Source organism: Sorex araneus, chromosome 2, assembly GCF_027595985.1.
Source record: "Sorex araneus isolate mSorAra2 chromosome 2, mSorAra2.pri, whole genome shotgun sequence".
NCBI classification, from domain to species: Eukaryota; Metazoa; Chordata; class Mammalia; order Eulipotyphla; family Soricidae; genus Sorex; species Sorex araneus.
Genome location: NC_073303.1, coordinates 369045657 through 369069996, shown reverse-complemented (window position 1 = coordinate 369069996; position 24340 = coordinate 369045657). Strand labels below are relative to the sequence as shown.

The 24340-nt window shown below is 59.8% G+C and overlaps 1 protein-coding gene across 1 annotated transcript in view; it reads right to left on the bottom strand.

Annotated features, from left to right (window-relative positions):
• The window catches only part of TNFRSF11A (TNF receptor superfamily member 11a), a 53607-nt gene extending 32026 nt beyond the window's left edge, over positions 1–21581 (bottom strand). The window contains exon 1 of the mRNA XM_055125697.1: positions 21499–21581. Within this exon, the coding sequence (XP_054981672.1) occupies positions 21499–21573 (75 nt within the window). The 5' untranslated portion in view covers positions 21574–21581. The remainder of the gene's footprint in view (positions 1–21498) is intronic.
• Between the last annotated feature and the right edge of the window lie 2759 nt (positions 21582–24340).

Below are 24340 nucleotides of genomic sequence, written 5' to 3'. Positions count from 1 at the left end.
ACCCTGCTGATGCTTATTAGTTCAAGTAGAAAATTTTCTTTTTCTCCAGAGCTTCCTTGGGGTAAGCGCGCTGCAGCTCCAGGCAGGAGGCTGGTAGAAACTGAGCCGTGAGTGTGGGGCAGGCGGAAGAGACACGAACTGGGCAAGAGGGTCAAGTGTCACCCAAAGTGACAACCGCTGCTCTCAACAGCCTTGCAGTTAACAGCTGAGCACACCCCCAGGGTGCAACAGACACCCCATCCATCCCCCCCAACCCCCCGTTCCCACAACAGAAGCTCCCAGGGATGTGACTGTGACTGTGACCATGACCTTCCAGGGTGAAGAAAAGGGGTTGGGGAAGCACGAGGGGTCGGGCTGCCCAGGCCTCCCCAGACAGGGCGGTTCCCACTGGCAGGCACTGGGGTGGGCAAGGGCAGTGGATGGGGGGCGGTGGAGACCCCTTCCCCAGCACGTTAGCAGTAGCTCTGTGGGTGGGGCTGCCGCTTATCCAGGCCAAGCAAAGGCTCCCGGGAGGAGGCGGGCACAGACGCCCTGACTCCCAGTGGGATGAGAGTTCCAGCCCGCTCATCCCAGAGCCGGGATGCCAGGAGGAGTTACCCAGGCCTGAGGGGGCCCTGCACCCGGTCATCCTCCCCACGGACCTGTCAGCACACGCGGGGCCGCACACACTGGCAGAGACGCCTTCACAGACGCACCGCCTCTCCTGTCAGCCCCCGCTGCTCCCTTTACTCTGCCAGAAGCCGGGGCACACCTGCAGGCACGAGGGGATGGCGGCGTCAGCCAGCTGGGGGGATGGAGGCCACTAAGAATTCTGTCTCCAGGAAGGCCGGGCCTGCCCCCAGGATGTGGGGCGTCCCCCCCAGCTCCCCACATGCTCGAGGCTGCCTTGAGGCTGGAGCGGAGAGAGCGCCCCATCTCTCAGATGAGAAAGATTATGGCTCGCTGCTGGCCTGCGTCCAAGATAGCACAGACACGGTGACACACACAAAGGTTCTTTTTAGGGGAATTTGCCAAAAGGGTTGCCCCGAAACCCAGGCAGTGTCTGAGGCTGGGCAGTAAATCCTGGTTCCTCTGGGTGTCCTTGGCAGGGACAGGGTGACAGGTTCAGCACCCACACACCGCACTCACGCTGCTGGCCCAGAGGGTGTGGGGTTCCCAGGCTGCCGCCACTTGTCAAAGCATCTCAGAGCCTGGGCACACTGCCCTGGCCGCGGGGTTGCTTGTTTGGGGGCCACACCTGGCGGTGCACAGGGCTTTCTCCTGCCTGTGTACACCGGGATCACTCCAGGTGGGCTTCGGAGGACATAGGGAGTCCCAGGGATTGAACCCTTGTCTGTGCAAATCAAACGCCCTTCTTGGATTTCTCTCTCCAGCCCCGCGGGTGGTGTTGCTCTTGTTATTTTAATGAGATGAGAGGATGCCCGAGAGAGAGCTCAGTGGGGGTAAGGCCTCACGTGGGTTCAATCCCCCGCATCCCATGTGGTCCTAAACGACCTACCAGAAAGGACCCCTGAACACAGAGCCTGGAGCAAGCCCCGAGCACAGCTGCGTGCGGCCTCAAACACAAACTAAATAAGCTCAGGGCCCAGGCACACACCACTTCCGCCCTGGTCTCCAAGGCCGGCTTCGTCCCACCCGCTCCTCACCCGCACACGGGGACGCGCTGGCACGGCGTCACCCGCCTCAGTCGCGCACTAGCACGTGCCAGCACGGGCACGAGGACACAGGGGCACAGTCCCGCCCTGCCTCACCCACACATGTGGACTTGGGAGCACAGGCTCGTGCCGCCTACCCGCACACGAGGACATAGGGGCACAGTCCCGCCCTGCCTAACCCACACATGAGAACATATGGGCACAGTCCTGCCCCGCCTCACCCACACACGAGGACATAGGGGCACAGTCCTGCCCTGCCTCACCCACACATGTGGGCCTGCGGGCACAGGCTCGGCCCACCCCAGCCGCACAGGAGCACGTGCCCGCAGTCTCGCCCGCCTCAGCTGCACACGAGGGCGTCCGGGTACAGTTCGCCCAGCATCAGCCGAGCACAAGGATGCGCCGACACAGGCTCGCCCCGCTTCACCCCTGCAGGAAGACCAGATGCACAGTCTCGCCCCGCCCCACACCAGCACCTGCCACAAAGTTTCGGCGCCTCAGCCTCACACGAGCACGTGCCGGCACACGCCCCATCTCACATGAGCACGTGTTGGCACACTCGACCCCGCCTCACACGTGCGGCAGTCCCACACCACGAGCACGTGCGGGCACACGCCGCCTCGCCTCCCACGAGCACATGCGGGCACACGCGCCCCGCCTCCCATGAGCACGTGCGGGCACACGCCCCGCCTCCCATGAGCACGTGCGGGCACACGCCCCGCCTCAGCCGCCCACGCGCCGACTCGGCAGGAGCCTCAGCGGCCGCCGTCGCTCCTAGTCAGGCACAGCCCGCCTGGCCCCGAGCGTCGCGCACACCCCCACCGCGACAGCAAGCCACCTCCCACTTGAAAGGCCGCGAACACAGGCGACAGGAGTCGCTGAAGGAGCTGGGGCCTGGGTGAATCTCCAGGAACCGGCCGCTCCTTCGGGAGGAGGCGCCCCTCTCGGCGGCTTCTCCCCGCGCAGACACCCCGCCCGAACGGCGCCGTTTCGTTCGCTGACGGCGCAGCTGCCTGACGCTCCGCCTGGCCGGAGACCCCCAGGCCCCCCTCACAGTGGGATGTGCAGGTCCACTCGGCCAAAGCCCCGTCTCGAACACGCCTGGCGGGCTTCAGGTGCCCTGGACTTGTGGCAGAGACGCTGCTGCACATCCCAGCTTCTCCCTGAGGGCAGCTCTGAGAGAACGTAGGGGCGTCCTCCTGACTGGACTGGGCGGGAGCCTCCTTTGCCTTCCGGCTTCCTCAGGGTGCCGTCTGTCAGCGGGGGCTGGCTGCGGCTCTGGGCTGAGAGGCGGCCCTTGGTCTTCCCGCCCTTCCTTTTCAATACCTCAAAACTCTGGATCCAGGCCCTCCTCCAAGGCCAGGGGCGTGAGGGGGCTCTGGGACTGACCGCAGTCCCTAGCCAGGAGCAACCCAGTGAAGACACATTCCTGACCCAGGGTTCCAGGCTCCAAGGAGGGGCTATTTGCCAACGGTGGCAATTCCCGGAGTTCTAGCTCAGGGGCAGCCGCAGTTTCCCCTGAAGCAAACCTACAGGTTCTTTGTCCTTAAGGTGGCCTCATCCCGCCCAAGGCAACAGGACTCCGCACAGGGCCAGTCAGCAGAACCACTTCTCTCAGACCCTTCTCCCCAGGGGCAACCAGTACAGACGGTCCTTCTGTGACTCTTTCCAGAGGTGTGGAGAAGTGGCTTGTGATCCATTTGTGAGGGGACTTCCAGATAACAACGTTGGAGGATAGCTGTGGCCAGCAGCACTTGTGTTTGGGGCAACACAGTTCAACGTGTGGTACTTGGAAACCTTGTGAAAATAACTCTGGAGACAGAAGCTGAGCAGGCCCTACTCCAGTCCTTAACACGAGAAGCCTGATGCGCGGAACTGACATCAACTAACCTTCACATTCTCACAGACTTCCTCTGAATTCATCAAGAATCCCAGGAAGTGTTTACTGCAAGCATCCTCTGCATGTCTCTTCTATATTCCTTGAAAAGTCTCAGAAACACGTGCAAATGAGAAGCTGCAGTATTAGATGTATCTGTCTTCAGTCACCTCACCTGCTATGTTTTGTGGCGAGTGTGTAGTTGCTTGGGGAGCAGCAGCCCGAGTGAGCATGGCAAGAGTCTGTGCAAGGCTTTGGGGAGTAGATAGAAGGTAGTAAAATCAGCCAAAATTCATTTTATGTAGCTAGGTGTGGGGGGAAGAAGGGGGGAGTGCTGGGGGATGGTGCAGCAGCTAAAAGCTCCTGCAGGAAGACGGTTCAGTGGACCGAGCGCAAGCTCTGCAACGCAGGGGGCCGGGGGTCGCTCTCCAGCACCGTGTGGTATTCTAAGAGCAACCTCTGAGCACAAAATTGGAAGCAGAGAAGCGATGAATAAGTCATTTAAAACTCCTGCCTTTCCAGCGGGACTGGAGCGATAGCACAGCGGGTAGCGCGTTTGCCTTGCATGCAGCCGACCCGGGTTCAATTCTTTCGTCCCTCTCGGAGAGCCCGGCAAGCTACCGAGAGTATCCTGGCAGAGCCTGGCAAGCTACCCATGGGGTATTTGATATGCCAAAAACAGTAACAAGTCTCACAATGGAAACGTTATGGGTGCCCGCTCGAGCAAATCGATGAACAACGGGATGACAGTGCTACAGTGCCTTTCCAGAGAGGCCGAGTTTGATCCCAGGGCTACCTGCATCACAACCCCAGCAGCGCTGCTCCCTGGGCCCGGGGTACCACAGGCAGGCATGTGTGAGCGCTACTGCTAGAGCTTCGGCCCCTGGTTTACCCCAACCAAAAGGGGAAGGGACTCGTGTCCCAGGCGATGCCTACGAGGGTCTAATTTTGAAAACTCCGAAAGTGAGGACTGAGGAGGGTCTCCGAGTGCCCTGGCTCAGTGCCACCCCATCAGGTGAGCATCCCCGGGGTGATGGGCTGCGCCGTTTCTCGGCCTGGAGGTCCTGAGCAGCCGGGGGGGGGGGGGGGCGGCCCCGCGCGCTCCAGCACCGCCAAGCCCCAGCAAAGTCGGCGTGCTCGGACCGTAGCACCGAACCATCCAGCTCAGCTAGGCACACAGTGCCCAGAGCGGGGGTCTCCTTGCCTTTGCCCCCGACCCCAAGCTGAGTCTCAGCTGAAAACACATCCGTGCAGTGCTCCGGAGACCTGCAGGCCCCGACTCCCCGGGGGAAGGAAGATTCCCAGGGCTCCACCTCCAGCATCGCCAAGGGCACCAACCTAACGCCCTGGGCGCCCGCCCGCTCGCCCTCCCTGTCAGATGGGGGCAGAGGCTCCTGAGAGGGGTTTTCCATGGGGTCCAGTTTGTAAACAAACCGTCATCAGTGCCTCGAGCTGAGAATCTGCTCATTCATTTAGGTAAGCGCGGCCTCCGCGTTCTGAACCGAGAGATGTGGTTTTGTTAAGAGGAAAGCGAATGAAAGCGAGAACACGTCACACGGAGAGAAATACCAAGGAGGCAGCGGGTTCTCCCCAGAACAGACACACAGGCTGCTGGTGACAGGGAGGCCGCCTCACGCCGCACAGCGTCTCTCTCTCTCACAACAATCACCCCGGCCGTCAGGGCGACCGCGTGCACATGCTTTAGTCACAGCTCCAGAAACAGGGTCCCTGTCCCCCTGCACCAGCATTTCCATGCATGAGCACAGATGTCTGTGAAACCTCCTTTCCCCGATCCTTTTCTCCAGAACCTTCCAGCTGCCCTGGGCGAGAGGACCCAGCTCTCTCTCTCTCTCTCTCTCTCTCTCTCTCTCTCTCTCTCTCTCTCTCCTCGCCCGGTGCTGGGCGATGTCTGTGAGGACTCAAAGCACACACACAGCCCTTGGCGCGCTGGGTCAGGCTCCTAACCGGAAGTGACATGGGAGGCCTTGTGGCCTAGAAGTCAGATAAAGGGGTTTCCATGGAAACGAGAAGCAAACACTCACAGAAGTCACCAGCATGTGTCAATCACCACTTAGCAGAGGTCGGGGCAGAAGCAAGCCCAGCCCCCCGAACTAAGGAGTAAGACACGGCCACCCCCCCCCCACCGCCCCCCCCCAGTCCACTCCAACGTCCCAACACTGGGCAGTGGGGCGCCCTCACACAGGAAGAGGTTTCCCCCGGGCAATTCCCCCACTGCCCGGGCCAGCACAGGGAGGTCAACGGGCATTTAACAAAAACACCAGCACTTCTACAATTTGAGGTCAAGGCCAGCGACGCCAGGCCCCAGTGCCCGCTGGAAGGTGAGGCTGAGAGAGCGCCCCCGCGCTAAGGGGCTGGGCTCACTGGCCTCCAGGCTCTCGGTGGTTCAGTGGTTTGGTGTCTGAGGCTCGGGGTGACTGGAGCCTCAGGGGCGGGGCGGGGCGGGGGTGGGGGTTCCTGGGCCCGGGCTGATTGTATCTTCAGGGATTTCTGTTAACTGGGGCACCTTGCCTTTCCACACAAAGCCCTTTAGACATTTTCGCTTTAAAGGCCCTTGAGAGAATTTCAAGTTTATAGACATTCAGAGAAAAAAAAAAAATCAGACTCATTTTCTTTGGCGGTTTGGTTTGGTTTGGGGGCCACATTCCGCAGTGCTCAGGGGTCACTCCTGGTGGTGCGTGTGGGGGATCATATGTGGTGCTGGGGTCAAGCGCCCTCCCTACTGTACCATCTCTCCAGCCCTCTGGATTCGTCTCTCTTGTACAAGTTTGTGCTTTTCGGGTTCAGAACTAACCTGGGGATGTGTACACCCAGGAGAAGGGCTGGTATGAATGAACGAGACAAAGAGTGAAGACACAGCACCGGGGCTCACCCACTGACCCCAGGGGGTCAACCTCACCTGGGAAACCGAGGAACCCAGGACACAATCCAAACTCAGAGAACCCCACTTAAAAAGGCCAGGTGCTTGATCTAATCCTAAGTGGATACAGAGATGAGAGTTTATAAAGAAAACTCCCCAGATGTGTGAAACAGAATTAATTTCATAGAACTTCACTGTACACCGTTCCTGAGAAAAAGGTCCTGCTGCCAAAAGGAAGGGTCACATACACAGAAAGACGCCTGGGAATGTTGAGAAAAAAACCATGAGCCCCAAGTGGTATTATCAATGACTCCCTGCTAGGCTGGGGCTCCTGGAAACCAGGGCTGGGCTCCTTGAAAATCATGTGACTCAGTCCCGCCCCCCCCACCCCAGAACCCTTTCCCCCATAAAGGGGCTGTCCCTTCATTTATTCATTGTGCAAACATCAGAAGACGGCCAATTCTTCCCCTTTATCTCACAGAAACTCTCAGAAAAGAATTGTGGTAGACTCTAACCATAGGAGGTATCAGTCATGTGAAAAGCTCCGTGCGTTGGACCAGAGAGATGGAACAGCGGGTGGGGTGCTTACCTGGCCACGGCCAACTGGTGTTTGATCCTTGGCACTCCTAGAGGCCCCTGAGCACGACCAGCGACCCGTAAGCAGAGACCTGAGTACCACTGGATTTGAACCAAGATCTTAAACCAATACTAAGCAAAGCGCTCTGGTCCGTCCAGGCCTGAGACACAGCACGGGGCCCGCCTTGGCGGGGGCCAAGCCCAGCTCAATGCCCGCACACCACACGGCGTCCCTGAGCGCCACCAGATAGGACCCCAAGGCAAAAGCAAAACCCAACCCAGAAAAAGTTGACTTTGGGAGTCACACTTGGCAGTGCTCAGGGCTACTCCTGGCAGGGCTCGGGGGACCCTACGTGGTGCCGGGATTCAAACTGGGGTCAGCCACGTGCAAGCATGTCCCCGCCCCCCTGAAACTCACCCAGAATAGGAAGAGCCGGGGAGATGGTGCAAAGGCCTGTGCTGTGTATCTGGCGTGCGCAGGCCCTGAGTTCGTGCCCCAGCACCTCGTGGTGGCCAGAGTGACCCCAGATGCATCACCTGGCCGGGCGCTGGCACTGTCTCACCCATCCGGCCTGGCAGCTGAGTGTCACGGGGCGTGACTCCTGGGCCGCCTCTGCCCCGCGGGAACCTCCCTCACCGTCTAGAACCATTTCTAAGTATCCTTCGGGGCATTCATTGCTTACATGCACAAATGTTGTGTAACCACCACCAGTACCTATTTCTAGAACTTTCATTCGGTTTTCAGGCCACACCCAGAGGTGCTTAGGGAACAGTTCTGATGAAGCTCAGGGGCCCATACGTGGGGGAACCGTGGTCAGCCATGTACAAATCAAGAGCCCCCCGCCCCCCCATACTATCCAGTCTCTCTAGAATATTTTTATCTCCACTAAGCAATAACCCTCTCTCCCATTCCCCCCTACCTCAGTTCCACTTCTTGTCTCTGAGAGCCACCAGTACGAGTGGCCCCCTACAATCTCTGTCTCTCTGTGACTGGCTTCTCCCAGCTGGGTAATTTCTGCAAGGCCCACCCACGTGGCAGCACGTTGCAGAACTTCCTTCTCTGCTTTGGCAGAAGAATGCCCCAAGCACGCACAACCAGCGGACAGACACTCGCATTCTGTCTTTCTCTTCGCTTACTGTGAAACAGAGGCTGAGAGCTCCCCCCCCCCCCACACACACACATACACGTCTCTGAGGTCCTGTCTTCAATTCTTTGGAGGCTGGACCTGTGTCCTACAGTAATTCTCCATGAACCTTCCTTGGGTGGCTCCAAAGCGTTTTTCTGCAGTGGCTCAGTCATTCTCATGTGCTCCATCAGCAACGCACCAGGTCCCACCTGCTTCGCTCTTTCCCCCTTGCTGGTGGCAGCCATCCCAGAGGGCGAGGTGAGACCTTTCACTGCCGTTTCCCTTCCTGCTACCTCAGGTGCATCTTTGCCTGGACCTGTTGCCCACTGGTGTCTCTTCCTGAAGAAATGTCCACCCGGGTCCTTTGCTCAGGGCGACCAGGGTCATTTCATTTCACCCAGACCTGTTCACTGGACTCAGTTCAGCCGTTCCTAGTCCTAAGTCATTAAATAGGACAGGAAGTGGCTCTCACAGGGCGCCGGGAGCCTCGCGTTCCTGTCACCACCTTGAAAGAAATCCTCGTGTTTCCTGGTAATAAAAGTGCTCTAAATAAAAACTCACCTAGGAGGGTCAGCATTTACGTCGGGCAGCACCTGCGCACGGGGAGTCTAAAAGTGGGACAGGTGAACCCCCTCATTCGCCCCCTAATATCTGTGTTCCTCAGTAAGTGAACACACACTGCGCTCTAGAGACTAGTTTAGGTTTTGGGGACCCACTCTAAGCAGAGACCTTCCTTACAGACAGGAGGGACCACAAACAGACATAACGTGATGTGTGTCTGCAGGAGCTTTTAGAATCTGCTTTTTTTCTGTGGGGGGGCTCCCCAGCAGTGCTCAGACAGGCACCCTGACCCCGGCCTATGTCCAGAGCCAACCCCCATCCCACCCCCAGCCAGCATTTAAGGGTTTTTCCTAGGTGGTGGTTTTTGAGCCACACCAACAAGGCTCAGGGGTCACTCCTGGCTCCGTGCTCAGGGGTCACTCATGGCGATGTTTGGGGGAACCGGGCGATGTGGGGATGGACCCAGGCCTCCTGCATACAAGGCACGCAGCCCTCTGAGCACTCCGTGACTTCATTTCCACTTCTCAACTGCGACCGAATACACATCCGAAATCTTTACGGTCTCAACCTTCCTGCTGCAAGATACCTGGAGGGATAGATATTCTACGGAAAAAATTCTGATTTTGAGCAAGGATGATTGAAAAAAATACAAAGAGTGGCTTGAGGGCACCTGGGGGCTAAAATGCCCATCCAGCAAACTGAGCGCCACGCCTTGTGCCAGTGCCTGTGCCAAGTGCCATCCTGGCAGCTGTTGGCTGGGTCCCCAGCTGCAGCCAGGTGTGTGAGCACCGACGAGAGAGTGTGACCTCGGCGTGCACACAAAACGGAAGTGTGACCCATGGGCACCACGGCAACCAGGCTGTGTGCGAGCCTTACGCTGGGAGGGGTGCAGCCTAGGGGGCCAGGATCGAGCCCAGGGGTGACCCCTGGTCACGGCAACTACCACCAGCGGAAGAGGAAACACCTCAGAGATGGAGGGGCTGGCCTGGCAACCGTCTGGGCACCCCTCGGCCCCCGCCAGCGTCGCACAGCTGCCTGGCAAGCTCCCGGGGCGCTCTCGTCCCCCCAGCAGCCACCTGGATGCCAGATGCGCGCCTCACAGCGCACGGCCCTGCCCGCTCTGACAGGCGCGGATCAAAGGTCTTTTGATTGCGTTCCTGCCCTGTCTGCCTCCCCTCACAAGGCTGGCATTATCTCGGCTGCTGGAAAAGAAAACATCTGGCCCGAGGGAAGATGAAGAAATACTGTTTGGCGTTTCAAAACCTTCATTGCCTTTGTCTCGCGCGCGCCGGAGATAAGAGTGGGACCAGCTTGCTGCAGAGACTGTTTCCTAAACACAGTAACCGGGTCCGCCTGGCTGCTCCTCAGACACACACACACACACACACACACACATACACACATTAACCGGGTCCACCTGGCTGCTCCTCAGACACACACACACACACACACACACAACACACACACACACACGCACACACACACACACGCACACACACGCACGCACACACACAGACACAGTAATCGGGTCCGCCTGGCTGCTCCTCAGACACACACACTCACAACACACACACAACACACACACGCACACACACAACACACACACAACACACACACACGCACACACACAACACACACACAACACACGCACACGCACACACACGCACGCATACACACAGACACAGTAATCGGGTCCGCCTGGCTGCTCCTCAGACACACACACACAACACACACACACACACACACAAAGGCTTTTTTCTGCCACTCGTCAATTTGTTGCTGTTCTTCCTTTGGGGAAGAGGGGGTGGGGAAGGCGGGGAGAAGGGGCGGCCCCACCCCACGCCCCCAGCCCCAGCCCCCTGCACTGGAAGTGCTCAAGAGTGACCCCCTAGTGGTGCTGGGGTGGTGCCTCCTGCCCTCCGTGTCCGCGGTACTTCTTCCTTCTCGGGCTCCCAGTGTCCGTACCTTCCTCCTGGCGTCAGAGCCACAGCCAGCCCGCTCCTGGCTCTGCACGCAGGGATCAGGGATCAAAGGTCGGGCGCAGTCTGCAGCACGCAGGGCCAGTAAGCGCCTGCACTCTCCCTCCAGTGCTCCCACGCCCTGATTTAGTAGCAAACCCTCTTACTCATGTGCGACCTGCTCTCTCCCCTTCCTAGCGAAGCTGCCAGCAAGTCCTTTGCTTTGCTCAACAGGACCGTAAGGTCCCCGTGAACCCCCCGGAGTTTCCGGAGGGGGACGCGGGCAGGTGAAAATCTTGCAAATGAGGGGCCATGTGAGACTTGGGGACCAACTGGGAGGAAACAAGGTTGGAAGGGGGTCAGGGCAGGATAGAGGTTGAGAAGGGGGTGCCCCACTTCTTACGGCCCTCAGCTCCCGAAGGGGCCCGCGGGGGACGTGCCTTCCCCCGAGCCTCGCCTCAGCCCGGATGTCTGGGACAGACCTGGAGTCACAAAGCTGGTTCAGAAGGCCTGGGGTGGGGGGAGGGCAGCTGCCGTGTCCCCCAGCTCCCAGAGGAGAGGTCAGGGGCTGAGGTCGGCCCCTGGGGGACCCCCACCTCCGGTCCCAGGCCTGCCCTCCCTCCCAGCATCCCCGGCGACCCCGCCCTGCAGCCTTAGGCTGAACAGGGGAGTCTGACCAAGACGCCTGCCCCTGGCGTCCACCCCAGCCCGACGGCAGGCCGACTCTGGCTCCCCGGGCCACCGCCCGCCTCCTCTTGCTCCCCGGGTCCCGCAGACTAGCCAGGGCGCCTCACATACCTGCCTCCCAGCTCACCCGTCCCTGACTGTCTGACACGTCCCTGCCATGCTTTCGGCTCACCCCGTCTCACCGTCCCTCGCGTGTGGGCAGTTCAGGCCTCTGCCCCCTGCCTGCCGGTTGCCCAGCGCTCACCCACACCTGGCACTCGCCCCGTGCTTGGCACCCGTCACGCGCCTCTGGACTCTACAGCCTGGTCCTGTCCGAAGGCCACGGTGCTTTGCCAGGGCCACCTCCACAGTCCCCGACGAGGAAGAAGGCCACTGCCCAGGCTTCCGGAACCGTCCTCACCGGTCAGCCACGCTCCAGCCCTCTGGCTCCTCAAGGCATCGGACCCCACGGCCAGGGCTGGCCGTGTCCACCGTCAAACCCTGCCCACTGTGTCCCTCCCGTGAGCGGGAGCATGTCCCCCTTCCCTGGTCTCGGGTGACACTAGCCTAAATGTGTTCTAAATAGTCCACACGGCAGGCACGGGGCGGGACCCACCCGCCTGTCCCTCTGCTTCTGCCCTGACGAGGCAGAGCTGCTCAACCTGCAACACGCATCAGAACCTTCTGGAAATCTTACGAAAAGCACAAGACTGATTGAGTAGATCGAGGGCCAGGTACGGGCTCTTGTTCGAACAAGCTCCCGACAGAAGCTGGTCAGGCAAGACCCTCGGCCGAGCCGTGCGGTGGCCCCGCTAGAGAAGGGATGAGAGGCTCCCGGAGCACGGGGCCCAGGAGTCAGAACCGGCCCTTCGGAGCCGGCTGCTGCAGCCCGGACACTCCTCCCTGTCCAGCCCGCCTCGTGGCCACCGGCACAGCTGCTCAGGATGATGACGGAGAAGAGGAGGTAGCAATGGTTCAGGGCTCTTGAAATGAATGGATACGTTTTCCAGAACGCTGGGTTTTCCTAGCCCCCCACCCCGCCCCGCCCCTCCCCCCGCAAGCCACAGTGTCCTGTGTTTTCTGGACGAAAGGCAGCTCCCTGGGCTAGGAGAGGCTCCATGCATTGGAATCAAATGAGATGTGTGTGGCCCGGGGCTGGCGGGGTTGCAAAATCAGGATGAGAACTCTCTTCCGGGCCCTCCCATTGTCGAGGGGAAGAATGTGGAGGGAGCGAACGAAGGTCTGTCTACTAACTGCTGGAACCCGCAAGGCTGGCTCACTCTCGAGTGGGGAGAACGACAAGAGAGACCCCTGCCCTGCTCCGCCAGAGAAGCCTGTGTGCCCCAAAGCCCCCCCCCCCCACCCCACAACTTAGGGCTCCTCCCCTGGCTGAGGCCTGGCCTGAGTCCTGTGAATCTACAGATACACGAGCTGCCAAGGGCCTGAAGACTCGAATTATGCCAGGGACAAGTTTAGTACAGCAGGGAGGGCATTTTCCTTGCACGCAGCTAAGCCGGTTCAGTCCCCAGCACTCCATATGGTCCCCCTGCGTGTAGAGCCGGGAGTAACCCCTGAGCACTGCGAAATCAACAATATCAGCAATGAACGGGTTAAAGCTGAAGACCAAGATTCGAGCTGGGTCCCCCCCAGCACTAAAGTGCCTCCTGTGCTCTAGCCGCCTCTGGTCCTCGCCTCTGGACGCCTCTGGACGCAGGGGAGGGCCACCGGCTTTCTGCTTCTGCATCTCACGCACCAGCACCCCAAAGTTATGACCCTTCACCCAAGGCCCCCTGGCAGCCGGTCTCACTGCAGACCAGACCGTGACCCAGATGTCCTAACTCTCCCAGATGTCCTCCCAGATGACCCAGATGTCCTCCTCTCCCTGGCAAGGGATGGGGAATCTATTTCTTTTGCTCTGTTTTGTTTTCGTAAGCGAGGCGGAAGGCGTTAGCCCTTGAATGGTTTCATCTCTGACAGTGGGGAGACATTAAAACACGAACCCGGGCCACGTGGGCTCAGATCTGTGCAAGGAGTCAGTCTCACTAGGGCCCATGGGACCTTCCACAACAGGGCCACACGTGACCTTCCCGGTTTGTCCCAGGCTGGGGTCCAGTTCCCCACGCCCAGCTCGGGGCCTGGGGGTGCTGAAACTGGGATAACCAGCCCACAGGCCGGCTCGAGAGCAGCCGGGCTGGTGGTGGGAGCAGAGCCCGGGCGGGTGGCAGCGGGGTCCGGGCGGGTGGCAGGGGGCCGTGGCACGTGGCGGGCCGCGGTCTGTGGCTGCAGTTGGTCTGCGATCCGACGGAGAAGTCAGAGTCCCTCTGCTGCAGGAAGTGGCGGAGATGATTCACCACGTCACACACTTCTTGTCCTCCTGAGTCAGGGCTCCAGGGGGGAGCCCCCCCTCCGCCCTCCGAGCTGTGAGGGCCACTAGCCCGAAAGTCACAGCATCTTCATCCCGCTGCATGAACGCTGCCTCCAGGAAGTCCCCAGAGAGTTCCCAGACACAACCTCGCCAGTCCTGTAGCTCGCATCTGCCCCTCCCCTCCCTCCCTCCCCTCCCTCCCTCTCCTCCCTCCCTCCCTCCCCTGTAGCCACTCCCCTTCCCTCTTCCCCATCCTCTGCCCCCTCCTCCCTTGGCCCCTCTGCACCCAGGCTGTGTTAGGGGGATCCTGGAGGGTCAAGGTCCTGCCTCAAGGCCGGAGCGATAGCACAGTGGGGAGGGTGTTGGCCCCGGGTTCAATTTGCCACATCCCATAGGGTCCCCCAAGCACCGTCAGGAATAACTCCTGAGTGCAGAGTCAGGAGTAACCCCTGAGCATTGCTGGGTGTGACCCAAAAAGCAAAATTAAAAAAATGAAAAATAAAAATATAAGATCCTGCGTCCAGGCTTCCAGCCTGGAGTTTGGGCTCAGCACGCCTGTCACGTAGCCCCTCTGAGCCTGTTCCTCCCGGCATCCTGCGGCCTGGGCAGAGTGAGGAGACCGGAGCCTGCGCCTGGTCCCGCACTGGCTCTCAGAGTTGCGGGCGCACGGAACCCCGAGGGGTCACTCAGGAGACCTGGGGGGCGGGTCAGGGCTTTGCAAAGGGCAGAGCCCCGGGCCCTGAGGCCTGTCCCTGAGGTCTCTCCCGCTAGCCAGCCCCCCCACAGCCCTGCCCGGAGCGCCAGTGTCCAGTGGGCGTGGAATTGCCTGCAGCTGCCCTGTCCCCTCTCCGGTCCCGAGAACATCAGCTTCCCAGCCAGCACCCACCTCCCTCCCTCTGTCCCTCCCCCCCACACACCCCTCCCAGTCCCTCTTAGGTGGCCTGGGACCCCGGCCGCTAGGGGCGCTCTCAGGGGGTTGCGGCCAGGCTAAGGGTCGTCCGAGGCGGGCTTGGGCTCTGGCCAGCAAGGTCAGCCTCCATTGACCAGAAGGGAAAAAATGCCTCTGGGGAGGCTGAGGGAAGCAGACGGCGTGAATAAGCCCAGGAGGAACTTTCCTGGGGAAGTTGTGGGCAGAGGTCTCCCACTGCAGCGACGTGAAAATAACGAGGACACTGACCGGACACTGGCCGGTGGGAACGCTGACCTCTCCCTGTCCTGGGAAGGAAGAGATTTGAGGAAACGGGTGCAATTGTGACATACTTGGTTCAGCTCTGCCTGGGGACGCTCCTGAAACCACCCAGAAGAGTAACAAGGAGACAGGCCAGCAAGGGTGGACACGGGCCGCTTCTACTTGGCGTTTACGGTGCAACGTAGGGGCCGGAAAGATAGCTCAGTGGGTAGGGCGCCTGCCTGGCATGTGGCTGACCCAGGTTTGATCCCCGGCATCCCACACAGTCCCCATGTCCCTCCAGGAGTCATCCCTGAGCACAGAGCAGGAGCAAACCCTGAACACTGCCAGCTATGCACTGCCCCGCCCCCCCCACACCAAATACAAGAGAGAGGGTCAGAGCCAAAGCTCAAGGGGCCAGAGACAGGCTCGGATGCTGGATGCCTACGCTTGATCCCTGAGCACCGCCAGAGGCAACCTCCGAGCACTAAGCCAGGAGTAGTCCCTGAGCACTGCCAGATGTGGCCCCAATACAAATAAAAGTAATGTTAATAATGATGACAGAGCAGATTTGCAATCTGATCTATATAAGCTGGGCACAAAGTCAGGAAGAGAAAGGGCCCTGCTTGCATTCTCTGACAGAGCTGAGTCTGGGGGGAAGGCAGGCACAGCAGCCCACCGCTGACCACAGTGCGGAGGGCGGACGCCCCTGTGGGCCCACAGTGGATGGGGACGGATGCCCACGCAGGCTCACGCTGGGTGGGACGGATGCCCCTGCAGGCTCAGTGCCTGGCACGCTGCTGCCGCTGCCCACTTGCTTGGTGGTACCAGCGCAGACCCCAACCAAGGCCAGTGTGTATCTTCTTCCTTATCCCTGGGAAGTCTCAGTCGGGGGATCTTGAGGGAGGGGCACTGCAGGGAATGCCCTGGGCGTCCCCTGTGGGGATAGCAGCAGGGGAGCTGCACGGGCAGAGAGAAAGGCCCGCACGTCTCCAGGGCCCACCAGGACACACCAAGGCCAGGGGCACTGCCAGGCTCTGGACGCGGGCAGGCAGCAGGGGTCAGCCCACAGCTGCAGGGGTGAGGGCACACTCCGGGCACCCGGGCTGCCGGCTTCGTTTCCCGCACGGGCCGAGCAGGGCACCTCTGGGCCAGGAAACGGCTCTAAATTCCAGCACACACAGATTTCCTGCACGCCCCGACGCGTGTCACCTCTGGCACGTTCCCCTCTCAGGGGGACACGCGGGGACTGTGTCTCTGCTGCTCAGAGCCCGAACTTGAGCCTTCACTGTTTGCTGGGGTGGGGGGCCCGGGGGGGGGCTTCTGCAGTTGAATCAAAACAACTTTCTGACTTGGACTGAGACAGAATTCTCCCCCATCAGCCGTGAGAAAACGCTTTCCCAGTGGCCAGAGAGCGGCCTCGGCACGGCGCGGGGCTGAGGGGGCCGGCCCGCCCACATCCTCTGGCCTCTGCTCCCGGCCGGCCGACCTGGTTCAGGCTCCGCCGGCTGCCGAACCACAGCCTCGGCCTCCTCCTTCCTGCCCGGCACCTGCTCGCCCAGAACACAAATCTGGCCACGGCCCTCCCCGGCCCCGCCACGGCGGCGACCAAACCATGCTCCGCGCTGCAGCCGCGACCCTGAAGCGGGGGGACCTGTCCCGAGGGAGAGGCCCCCAGAGCATGGCTCCCTGCCCTTCCCCCCTGCAGGCGGGGCCCCAGCACATACACACTCGCACACACACATACACACACACACACACACACACGCGCGCACACGGCCCCGTCTGGACCGGGTGCATCCCCCCGCGCTGCCAAGTAGGTTACAGCAGGCTTGTGCCCAGTGCCCTTGTTGGCACGGGCACCCCACTGTCTTCTCAGGTCGGCACCTGTCTAGACTGCGCGCTTCCGGGCGGGTATGCCCGCCTCTGCCTCCACAGCTCGGCCCACACTGCACGGGGGCAGGGGTGACCTCTGACCTGCCCGACAGAAACGGGGACACGGGTGTCACAGGACCCAGATTCAGATTCAGCCGGCTGCGTGCCCTGAACAGGTTGGCGAGGGGGGGTGAGGGGGGACAGTCCCTTGAAATCCAAGACTGAGGGCCGCTGGGCCCCCAGACACACAGAGAGGCCAACAAGGAGCACTTCCGGAAAGGAGCTCTGGGCAGCCTATGGGTGTCTGTGAGAGTGTGTGAGAGAGAAAGTGTGTGTGTGTGTGTGTGTGTGTGTGTGTGTGTGAGAAAGAGAGAGAGAAACAGACAGAGACAGAGAGACAGAGAGAGAGAGAAAGAGTGTGTCTGTGAGAGTATGTGTGTCTGAGTGTCTGAGAGAGCATGAGTATGTATGTTAGAGTGTATGTTAGTGTATGTGTGAGTGTGGGAGTGTCTGGGAGTGTATATGTTAGTGTGTGTTAGTGTACCTCTGAGAGAGAGAGTGTGTGTGTGTATGTGTGTGTGAGAAGATATCTGAATGTGTGAGAATGTTAGTGTGTGTGAGTATGTATGGATGTGTGTATGACAGTGTCTATAAGAGTAGGAGTGTAAGAGTGTGTGCGTGCACGCACACACATGTACAATCTCTGTGCTCAGAGGCATGCAGTGCTATGTCACTGTATGACTGTGTGATCTCCATCCCCAGGATCCCCAGGGGTGCTGTGTGAGTGTGTGTGACTGTGTGAGCTCTGTCCCCAGGGGTGTGCTGTGTGAGTGTGAGTGTGATTGTGTGATCTCTGTCCCCAGGGGCGTGTTGTATGTGTGAGTGTGTGTGACTGTGTGAGCTCTGTCCCCAGGGGTGTGTTGTGTGAGTGTGTGTGTGATTGTGTGATCTCTGTCCCCAGGGGCATGTTGTATATGTGTGTATGTGTGTGTGACTGTGTGATCTCTGTCCCCAGGGACGTATTGTGTGTGTGTGTGTGTGTGTGATTGTGTGATCTCTGTCCCCAGCGGTGTGTTGTGTGTCTGTGTGACTGTTTGATCTCCATCCCCCGGGGCATGCTGTGTGAGTGTGAGCACATGTGTGCACGTGTGTGCACGTGTGCGCTGTTCTTACCCGCCATCCTCTGGGCAAACCTCAAGAGGTCACAGAGAACTCTGAGCGCCCCCTGCCCTGTGCTCTGCCGGCCGCAGGTCCGGGGCTGTATTTCCCACAGCTGAGTGGACCCAATTCTCCGGGGCCTGCAGAGAAGGTGAGAGGCGGCGGCGCGCTGGGAGGAGGGGAAGGCCTTGGGTGGGGGTCCCCGCCTGGCAGTGCCCCCAGCCAGCCCCGACCGGGCAGAGGCAGCAGGGCCGCCGTGGGAGTGAGCAGGCAGCCGAGGCCGCGCTGGAACTCCCCTTGCCAGCGCCTCATAAAACACTGATTTATGGGCCTTCGAAGATACACCTTTATTGTTCGCGTTTCCTGGTGAGAGGCTCTCTGGTGGACACTGCGGCCCCCAGCTCCTGTTTCCTTATCAGCGCAGGGTGAGTTCCTATTCCTGCTGGCGCCGTGTGTCGGAGCGGGCATGAGGAAATAAGGGGCAGCTGAGGTGCCAGCGCAGCGTGCACCTGCCCTCGGCGTGCCCCAGGCTGCACCTCCCTCCAGGACCTCGTGGGGGGCTCGCGCCCACCTGCTCCCCAGGGAGGAGACCCTCTGCAGGGTCTGCCCCAAGCTTCTCCAGGCCCTCCCTCCATCCCCTCAGTGAGCTTTGAATGGTTGTTACCTGCAGGAGGCCCTCGGGTGGTCTCTAATGCATAGAAGGGGCCAAGAATCCTTTTGTCTAGACCCTTCCGTGATCCCGGCCAGAGCCGAAAGCTGTCTTCCGCGCCCCACTCGGGCGCCATCCTTCTCAGACCCCTGCAGAGGCTGCTCCAGAAGCCCTTCCATCCCCCAAGCCTCCAGACTCCTTCCCGTGACCCTCTTTGCTTCTCTTATCAGCTCCTGATCTCTCCAGCTCGGCAGGGCGGGGCGCCCGGTGGACACAGCTAGGACACCCCCCACTTCTCGCCAAGCCAGCCAGGGTATGAAGAAGCCTGGCCTTAGGGCTCGGCGCTGGGTCTCTGTGACATTTCACACAGACACGAGGGGCTGGAGAGACAGTCTAGAGGCCGGGATGCTTGCCTTGCACAGGACCTGCGCAGATTCCGTTCCTACCTCCCTGCCTGCCTGTTCCCCCCAAACACCGCCAGGAGTGATCCCTGAGAACAGCCAGGGATATATACAAAGTTTGTATAGAATTGACACAGACGCGTGTACTCACATAGGTACATAAACACACATACGAATATATCTATAGAGAGAGAGACAGAGGGAGAGGAAGTTTATATTTACTCTGTATATTTAAATGTGTGACTGATTCTTATTGAGGGTCACTGGTGATGCCTTAAACAGCAAACTTCAAATGCGGCAGGGGATGGGGAAGGAGAGCGGTTCCTGGGACCAGATGGTCCCCCCTGGCTCCAGCCCCGAGGATCATAGCGTGCAGCCCAGAGGTCTCGGACACCGCCAGTGTGACAGGGGCACCCCAGCAGCACAGGGCCCAAACAAACAGCATTCTTTCCTAGTTTCCTCCTTGGGACCAAGATTAGAGCAAGCAACCGACAGACAGAAAACCCGTTCCTCTGCGGGGAAGCACTCTTCCTCTGCCTCGTGAGCTGCAGCATAATGCAAGAAGTGTTTGTTTTTTTTTTGTTTTTTGCTTTTTGGGTCACACCCAGCGATGCTCAGGGGTTATTCCTGGCTTTGCACTCAGGAATTACTCCTGGCAGTGCTTGGGGGACCATATGGGATGCCGGGGATCAAAACCGGGTCGGCCGCGTGCAAGGCAAACGCCCTACCCGCTGTGCTATCGCTCCGGCCCCAATGCAAGAAATGTTTTAGGATGCAAAACGTTCAGCCTCTAGCGAAGTCTGAGTTCCCCATCATGTAGATGAAATGGAATACGAGCCCACCAAGACATTTCCTAGAAGGTGCTTTTTGCCCGTTATTTGACAAGTTCGGTGCAGCTAACTCCCTCGGCCAGAGGCCAGTGTGACTGCAAAGATGAACGTGAGTGCCAAGGCCCTTTCCACCTGCCTGCACCTCTCAGGGTTAAGTCCTCTCCACGGAGAGATTGGGTCCAAGCTAAAGCAAACAGAAGCGCATCCCTTTTTATCACGGGACGTTTCCTGTTTAGGTAGGATTTTAGAATGCACACAATTCAAGTGACCTCAAGGGGAAGGGCGGAGAAACAGCACTTGTTGAAAGGTCTCTCTGAAAAATAACCTTGTTTTGATAGCACTTGTTGTCAGTGTTGGAATCGAACCCATTCACACGTGTCCATAAATGTCCATATTGCATGTGGGACGTTTCTGCAAAAGCCATGGACAGGTTGGTATAAGCGATAGGTTGTTGCCCGCCCCCTCCCCCCCACCATCGTTTTTTTTTTGGTTTGGGGCCAGAGCTGGCTGTTCTCCGGGATCATTCTGGTGGTTTTGGGAGGAATAAGGAGGCAGGTAGGGATGGAACCCATGTGGGTCCTGCACAAAGCAAGCAGCCTGACCTCTAGACTGTCTCTCCAGCCCCCACCCAGGGGTTTTCTTAGGCTGAGGGTTACCCTGGAGCCTGGCCCGTGAGTTCAAATAAGGTTGCAGCACCTGGTTCAACCTGTTGAGCACTTAATTAAGCAACACGAAGTGCTTAGGATGAAAAATTCCAGGAGGACCTTTTCCACCTTCTTGCTTCCCCGCCACTGTCGGAGACCCAGGCAAGCAAAAGCGAAAGGGCAACGGCGGCGATGCATTAGCACTTTCTGCACAGTCTGGTATTTTTGTTCAGGTTTTCCTCCTAGACTGGCAACCCTCCCCCCCAACTCTGCCCTCCCCACCGCAGGCGGGCATCTGCTCTGCCCTCTGAGCCATCACCAGTTTAGCCAAAATGTTAACCGCGAAAATCTGAAATCAGGAAGACCAGCACCATGGACCCTTCTCTCCGCGGAACTTCCGAGGAGACCTGAGGTTTGGAGCTGGGGCGCCTGCAGGAGAAGCCGCGGGTTGCAGGGATCCGAGAGCAAAGCCCTCCCCCCGCCGGAGAACTCGCTGCCAACGCCCCGCTAGAGCCCTGTGGTCGCCCCGGGGGGTGTTCCAGGTGCACCCCAGGAGGGCCTCACCCCAGAGCCGGTGGTCTGCCACCCTGCCGCCAAAGCAACGAGGGCTCCCGCGCCGGCTGCAACCACGCACCCCCACACTTCTCCCATCGCAAACCGGATTTGGTCCCGGTTACCCCGAGAAGTTGGGAGAACAAGCGACTCTGTGGCTATTCGCGGGGGGTGCAGAATTCGGGGAACTGCAAAACCCTGGGTGGGGTGGGGCTGCAGAAAGAGTTCTTACGCGCGGCCCACCCCGGTTCAAAATGGGCACCCGAACCCTCCAGGATGCAGGAGCAAACCCTGAGCCGGGCGTGCCGACCCCCCCAAATAAGTAAAACTATTGGAGTGAGAGGAGGGAGCCGAGCGGGCACAAAACGTCGGCTGCGCGATCTGGGGTCGCTGGGCGCTCTGGACCCCCGGAGGATCTCGGCCACCGACCAGGAAGACCGAGGAGTCCAAGAACGTGCCCACGCCGTGTTTCGGGGTGGGGGCCCCCTGCCCCCCCGAGGCTCAGCGTGCCCCCCGGACTTCGGCCCCGCGCCGCCCCCCGCCGGGTCTTGGCTCCTACCTGCAGGCGGCCGAGCAGGGCGGCGAGCGCGAGCAGCGCGGGCAGCGGGCCGGGCCGCCGGGCACGCGGGGCCATGGCGCGGCTGGCCGGGCAGCGCCGCGCTCTGCGGCCGGGCCCCAGGCGAGCCGGCCCGGCCCCGGGCACGCCCCGCCCCGCCGCCCCGCCCCGGCCGCGCGCCCGCCAGGTGGTGCCCGACGGCCGGGGGTGGGGCTGCGCGGTCGGCGGGGCGGGGGGGAGGTTGGGAGGGGGGCGGGCGGAGGGCACAGCCCGGGCCAGGGAGAGCCACCGAGGGGACGGAGTGGGGGTCGTCCTCCCCCTCCACCACCCCCACCCCGCACGCCTGGACGCCCGGGCTCGGGAGCTGCCCGCCCTGGACACTGCAGAGCGCGCCCTCCCGCGCGGCCCCTGCAGTCAGGTGGTCAGTGAACGGACCTGGGCTGCGTCTGCTCGGGCTCGGCCTCCCGGGCGGCGGCCCAGGGCCCGTGCGCGCAGCCCCGCGCCCGCCCCGTGCCCGCTCCGTGCCCGGGACCGCGACGTGCCCGCAGCAGCAGCAGGTGTCCCTTCGCGCGGCGTGGCGCAGCCCGGGGTGGCCGCCGGCAGGCGTTTGTCCCGTTTCTCCTGCTAACAGCCCCCCACCACGGCCCGCCAGCAGGCGTTTGTCCCGTTTTTCCTGCTAACAGCCCCCCACCACGCCCCACCTCGGTCCCACCAGCAGCCCCCCTGGCGGGGCGGGCACCGGCCGCCCTGCCCTCGTCTGCGCTCCCCTCCGCGCGGTCTGGGTGGAGGCGGGCCGGGCCGCGTGCCCTGTCCCTGGCGGAGCCGAGAGCCTGAGCCTGCAGGAAAAGGCTTTTCCCGGGCCCCCCTGGCTGTGCAGCTCTGAGCGCCCGGGGTGGCCGATCTCGGAGCTTTCCCGGCGCTCCGGGAAACGGCACCGCAGCTGCACACGAGGTCGCCCCGGGGCTGGGCGCGGTCGTTCCCGCTCCTCCCGAGGAAACCGCGCGTGTCCGGCGATCACTGGGCTTCGCGGTCTCGCCCCTGTCGCGGGGCTATGAGGTGGTGGCGATCGTGGGGGACGGCCACGTGCAAAGCACGGCCCTCGCCGTCCTGTCTCTTGGTTGCGGTGCGCAGGCCAGTTCACACGGACGTGACCTTGAGCCTGGCCACCTTGCTCTCCGGGTTTCTTTCCCATCTCTGACCCTTTTGTCGTCGTCTCTCTACCATTTGGACCATTCGGGTGTTTTTTGTTTTGTTTTCCAGGGTTCCCCTTCCCCCCACTGTTGGCTTATTTTATTAACGGCCTTGTTTGGGCTTTGTTTGACTCCGAATTCACAACCTGCTTCCCTAGCTTCACACCCAGCCGCTCCCATATCCTGCACGGTGCCCTCCGGGCAGCCTCTGTCCCCACCCTCCGCCTCACACACCTCGCCCGACGTCTGCCCGGCCTCCAAGGAAGTCTCCTAGATGGCCGCCCTCCAAGTTCAGCTCCTTGGGCAGAGCAGCTGGTAATACTCGTTAAAAAAAAAAAAAGTGCAATAAACCTGTGTGGAGAAAGCATTGCTCTACCTTGGAACTGAACACAGGCTCAAGAACCTGTGGAAAAAGTAAAGAAGCAGTAGCAAAAGTACAGTTCACCACTGAATTGAGCTGTGTGCAGCTATTAAAGAAGATGAAGTGGCTTTGGAAGATGAAGAGGCTCTATCAGGAAGCAAATCTCAGGCCCCGAGAGACAGTCCTGGAGATAAGGCACTTTCCTTTCACCCAGGCTGGACCCGGGAGCACAGAGCCAGGTGTTAGCCCTGACCATTGCTGCTTGTGGTCCCCAAGCAAAAAACAAAATCAAGAAACAAACAAGAAGCAAGTTTCAGAGTACTATCACCTCCTGCCTACAAGTAACAATCATGATAGAATGTGGTTTTATTTTATTAAAAGACATTCCCAGAAAGATAATTCCTTTTCATTTCGTTATTTTGTATTTTGGGGCTTTTTTGTGTCACACCCCAGCATTACTCAGGGATTACTCCTGGTTTTGCACTCAGGAATCACCCCTGGCGGTTCTCAGGAACCATATGGGATGCCAGGTTGACCACGAGCAAGGCAAACATCCTCCCCACTGTACTATTGCTGGGGGGGGGGGGGCGTCCCAGAAAGACAATTCTAGCAGCAACTCTAACAGCATGCTTACAAAGTCAGTTAGCCCTCACCACAGCCTTGTGAGAAATATTATTAGTTACATTTAATTTTTAATTAAAAAGTTTTATTAAGACACCATGGTTTGCGGGGGCTGGCGCCATAGCACAGCAGGTAGGGCGTTTGCCTTGCACACGGCCGACCTGGGTTCGATTCCCAGCATCCCACATGGTCTCCCGAGCACCGCCAGGAGTAATTCCTGAGTGCAGAGCCAGGAGTCAATTCCTGTGCATCAACGCCGGTGTGACCCAAAAAGCAAACAAACAAACAAACAAACAAAAAAGACACTATGATTTGCAAAGTTGTTCAGAATAGAGTTGTTTCAGGATACAATGTTCCAACATCAATTCCCACCACCAGTGTTCCCTTCCATCCACCAATGTCTTGGCAGGCATGTAACACATTTAGTTCATATTAGTTACTCCAATAAAATTGAAAGGAAGGAATGGCAAATGGAATTATTAGAAAATAAATCAATAGAAATCAACTTGTGCTGATTGCTTTGCGTGAAGTGATTTTTTTTGAGGGGGGGTCACACCTGGCAATGCACAGGGGTTACTCCTGGCTTGGCACTCAGGAATTACTCCTGGCGGTGCTCAGGGGACCATATGGGATGCTGGGAATCGAACCCGGGTCGGCCGCATGCAAGGCAAAC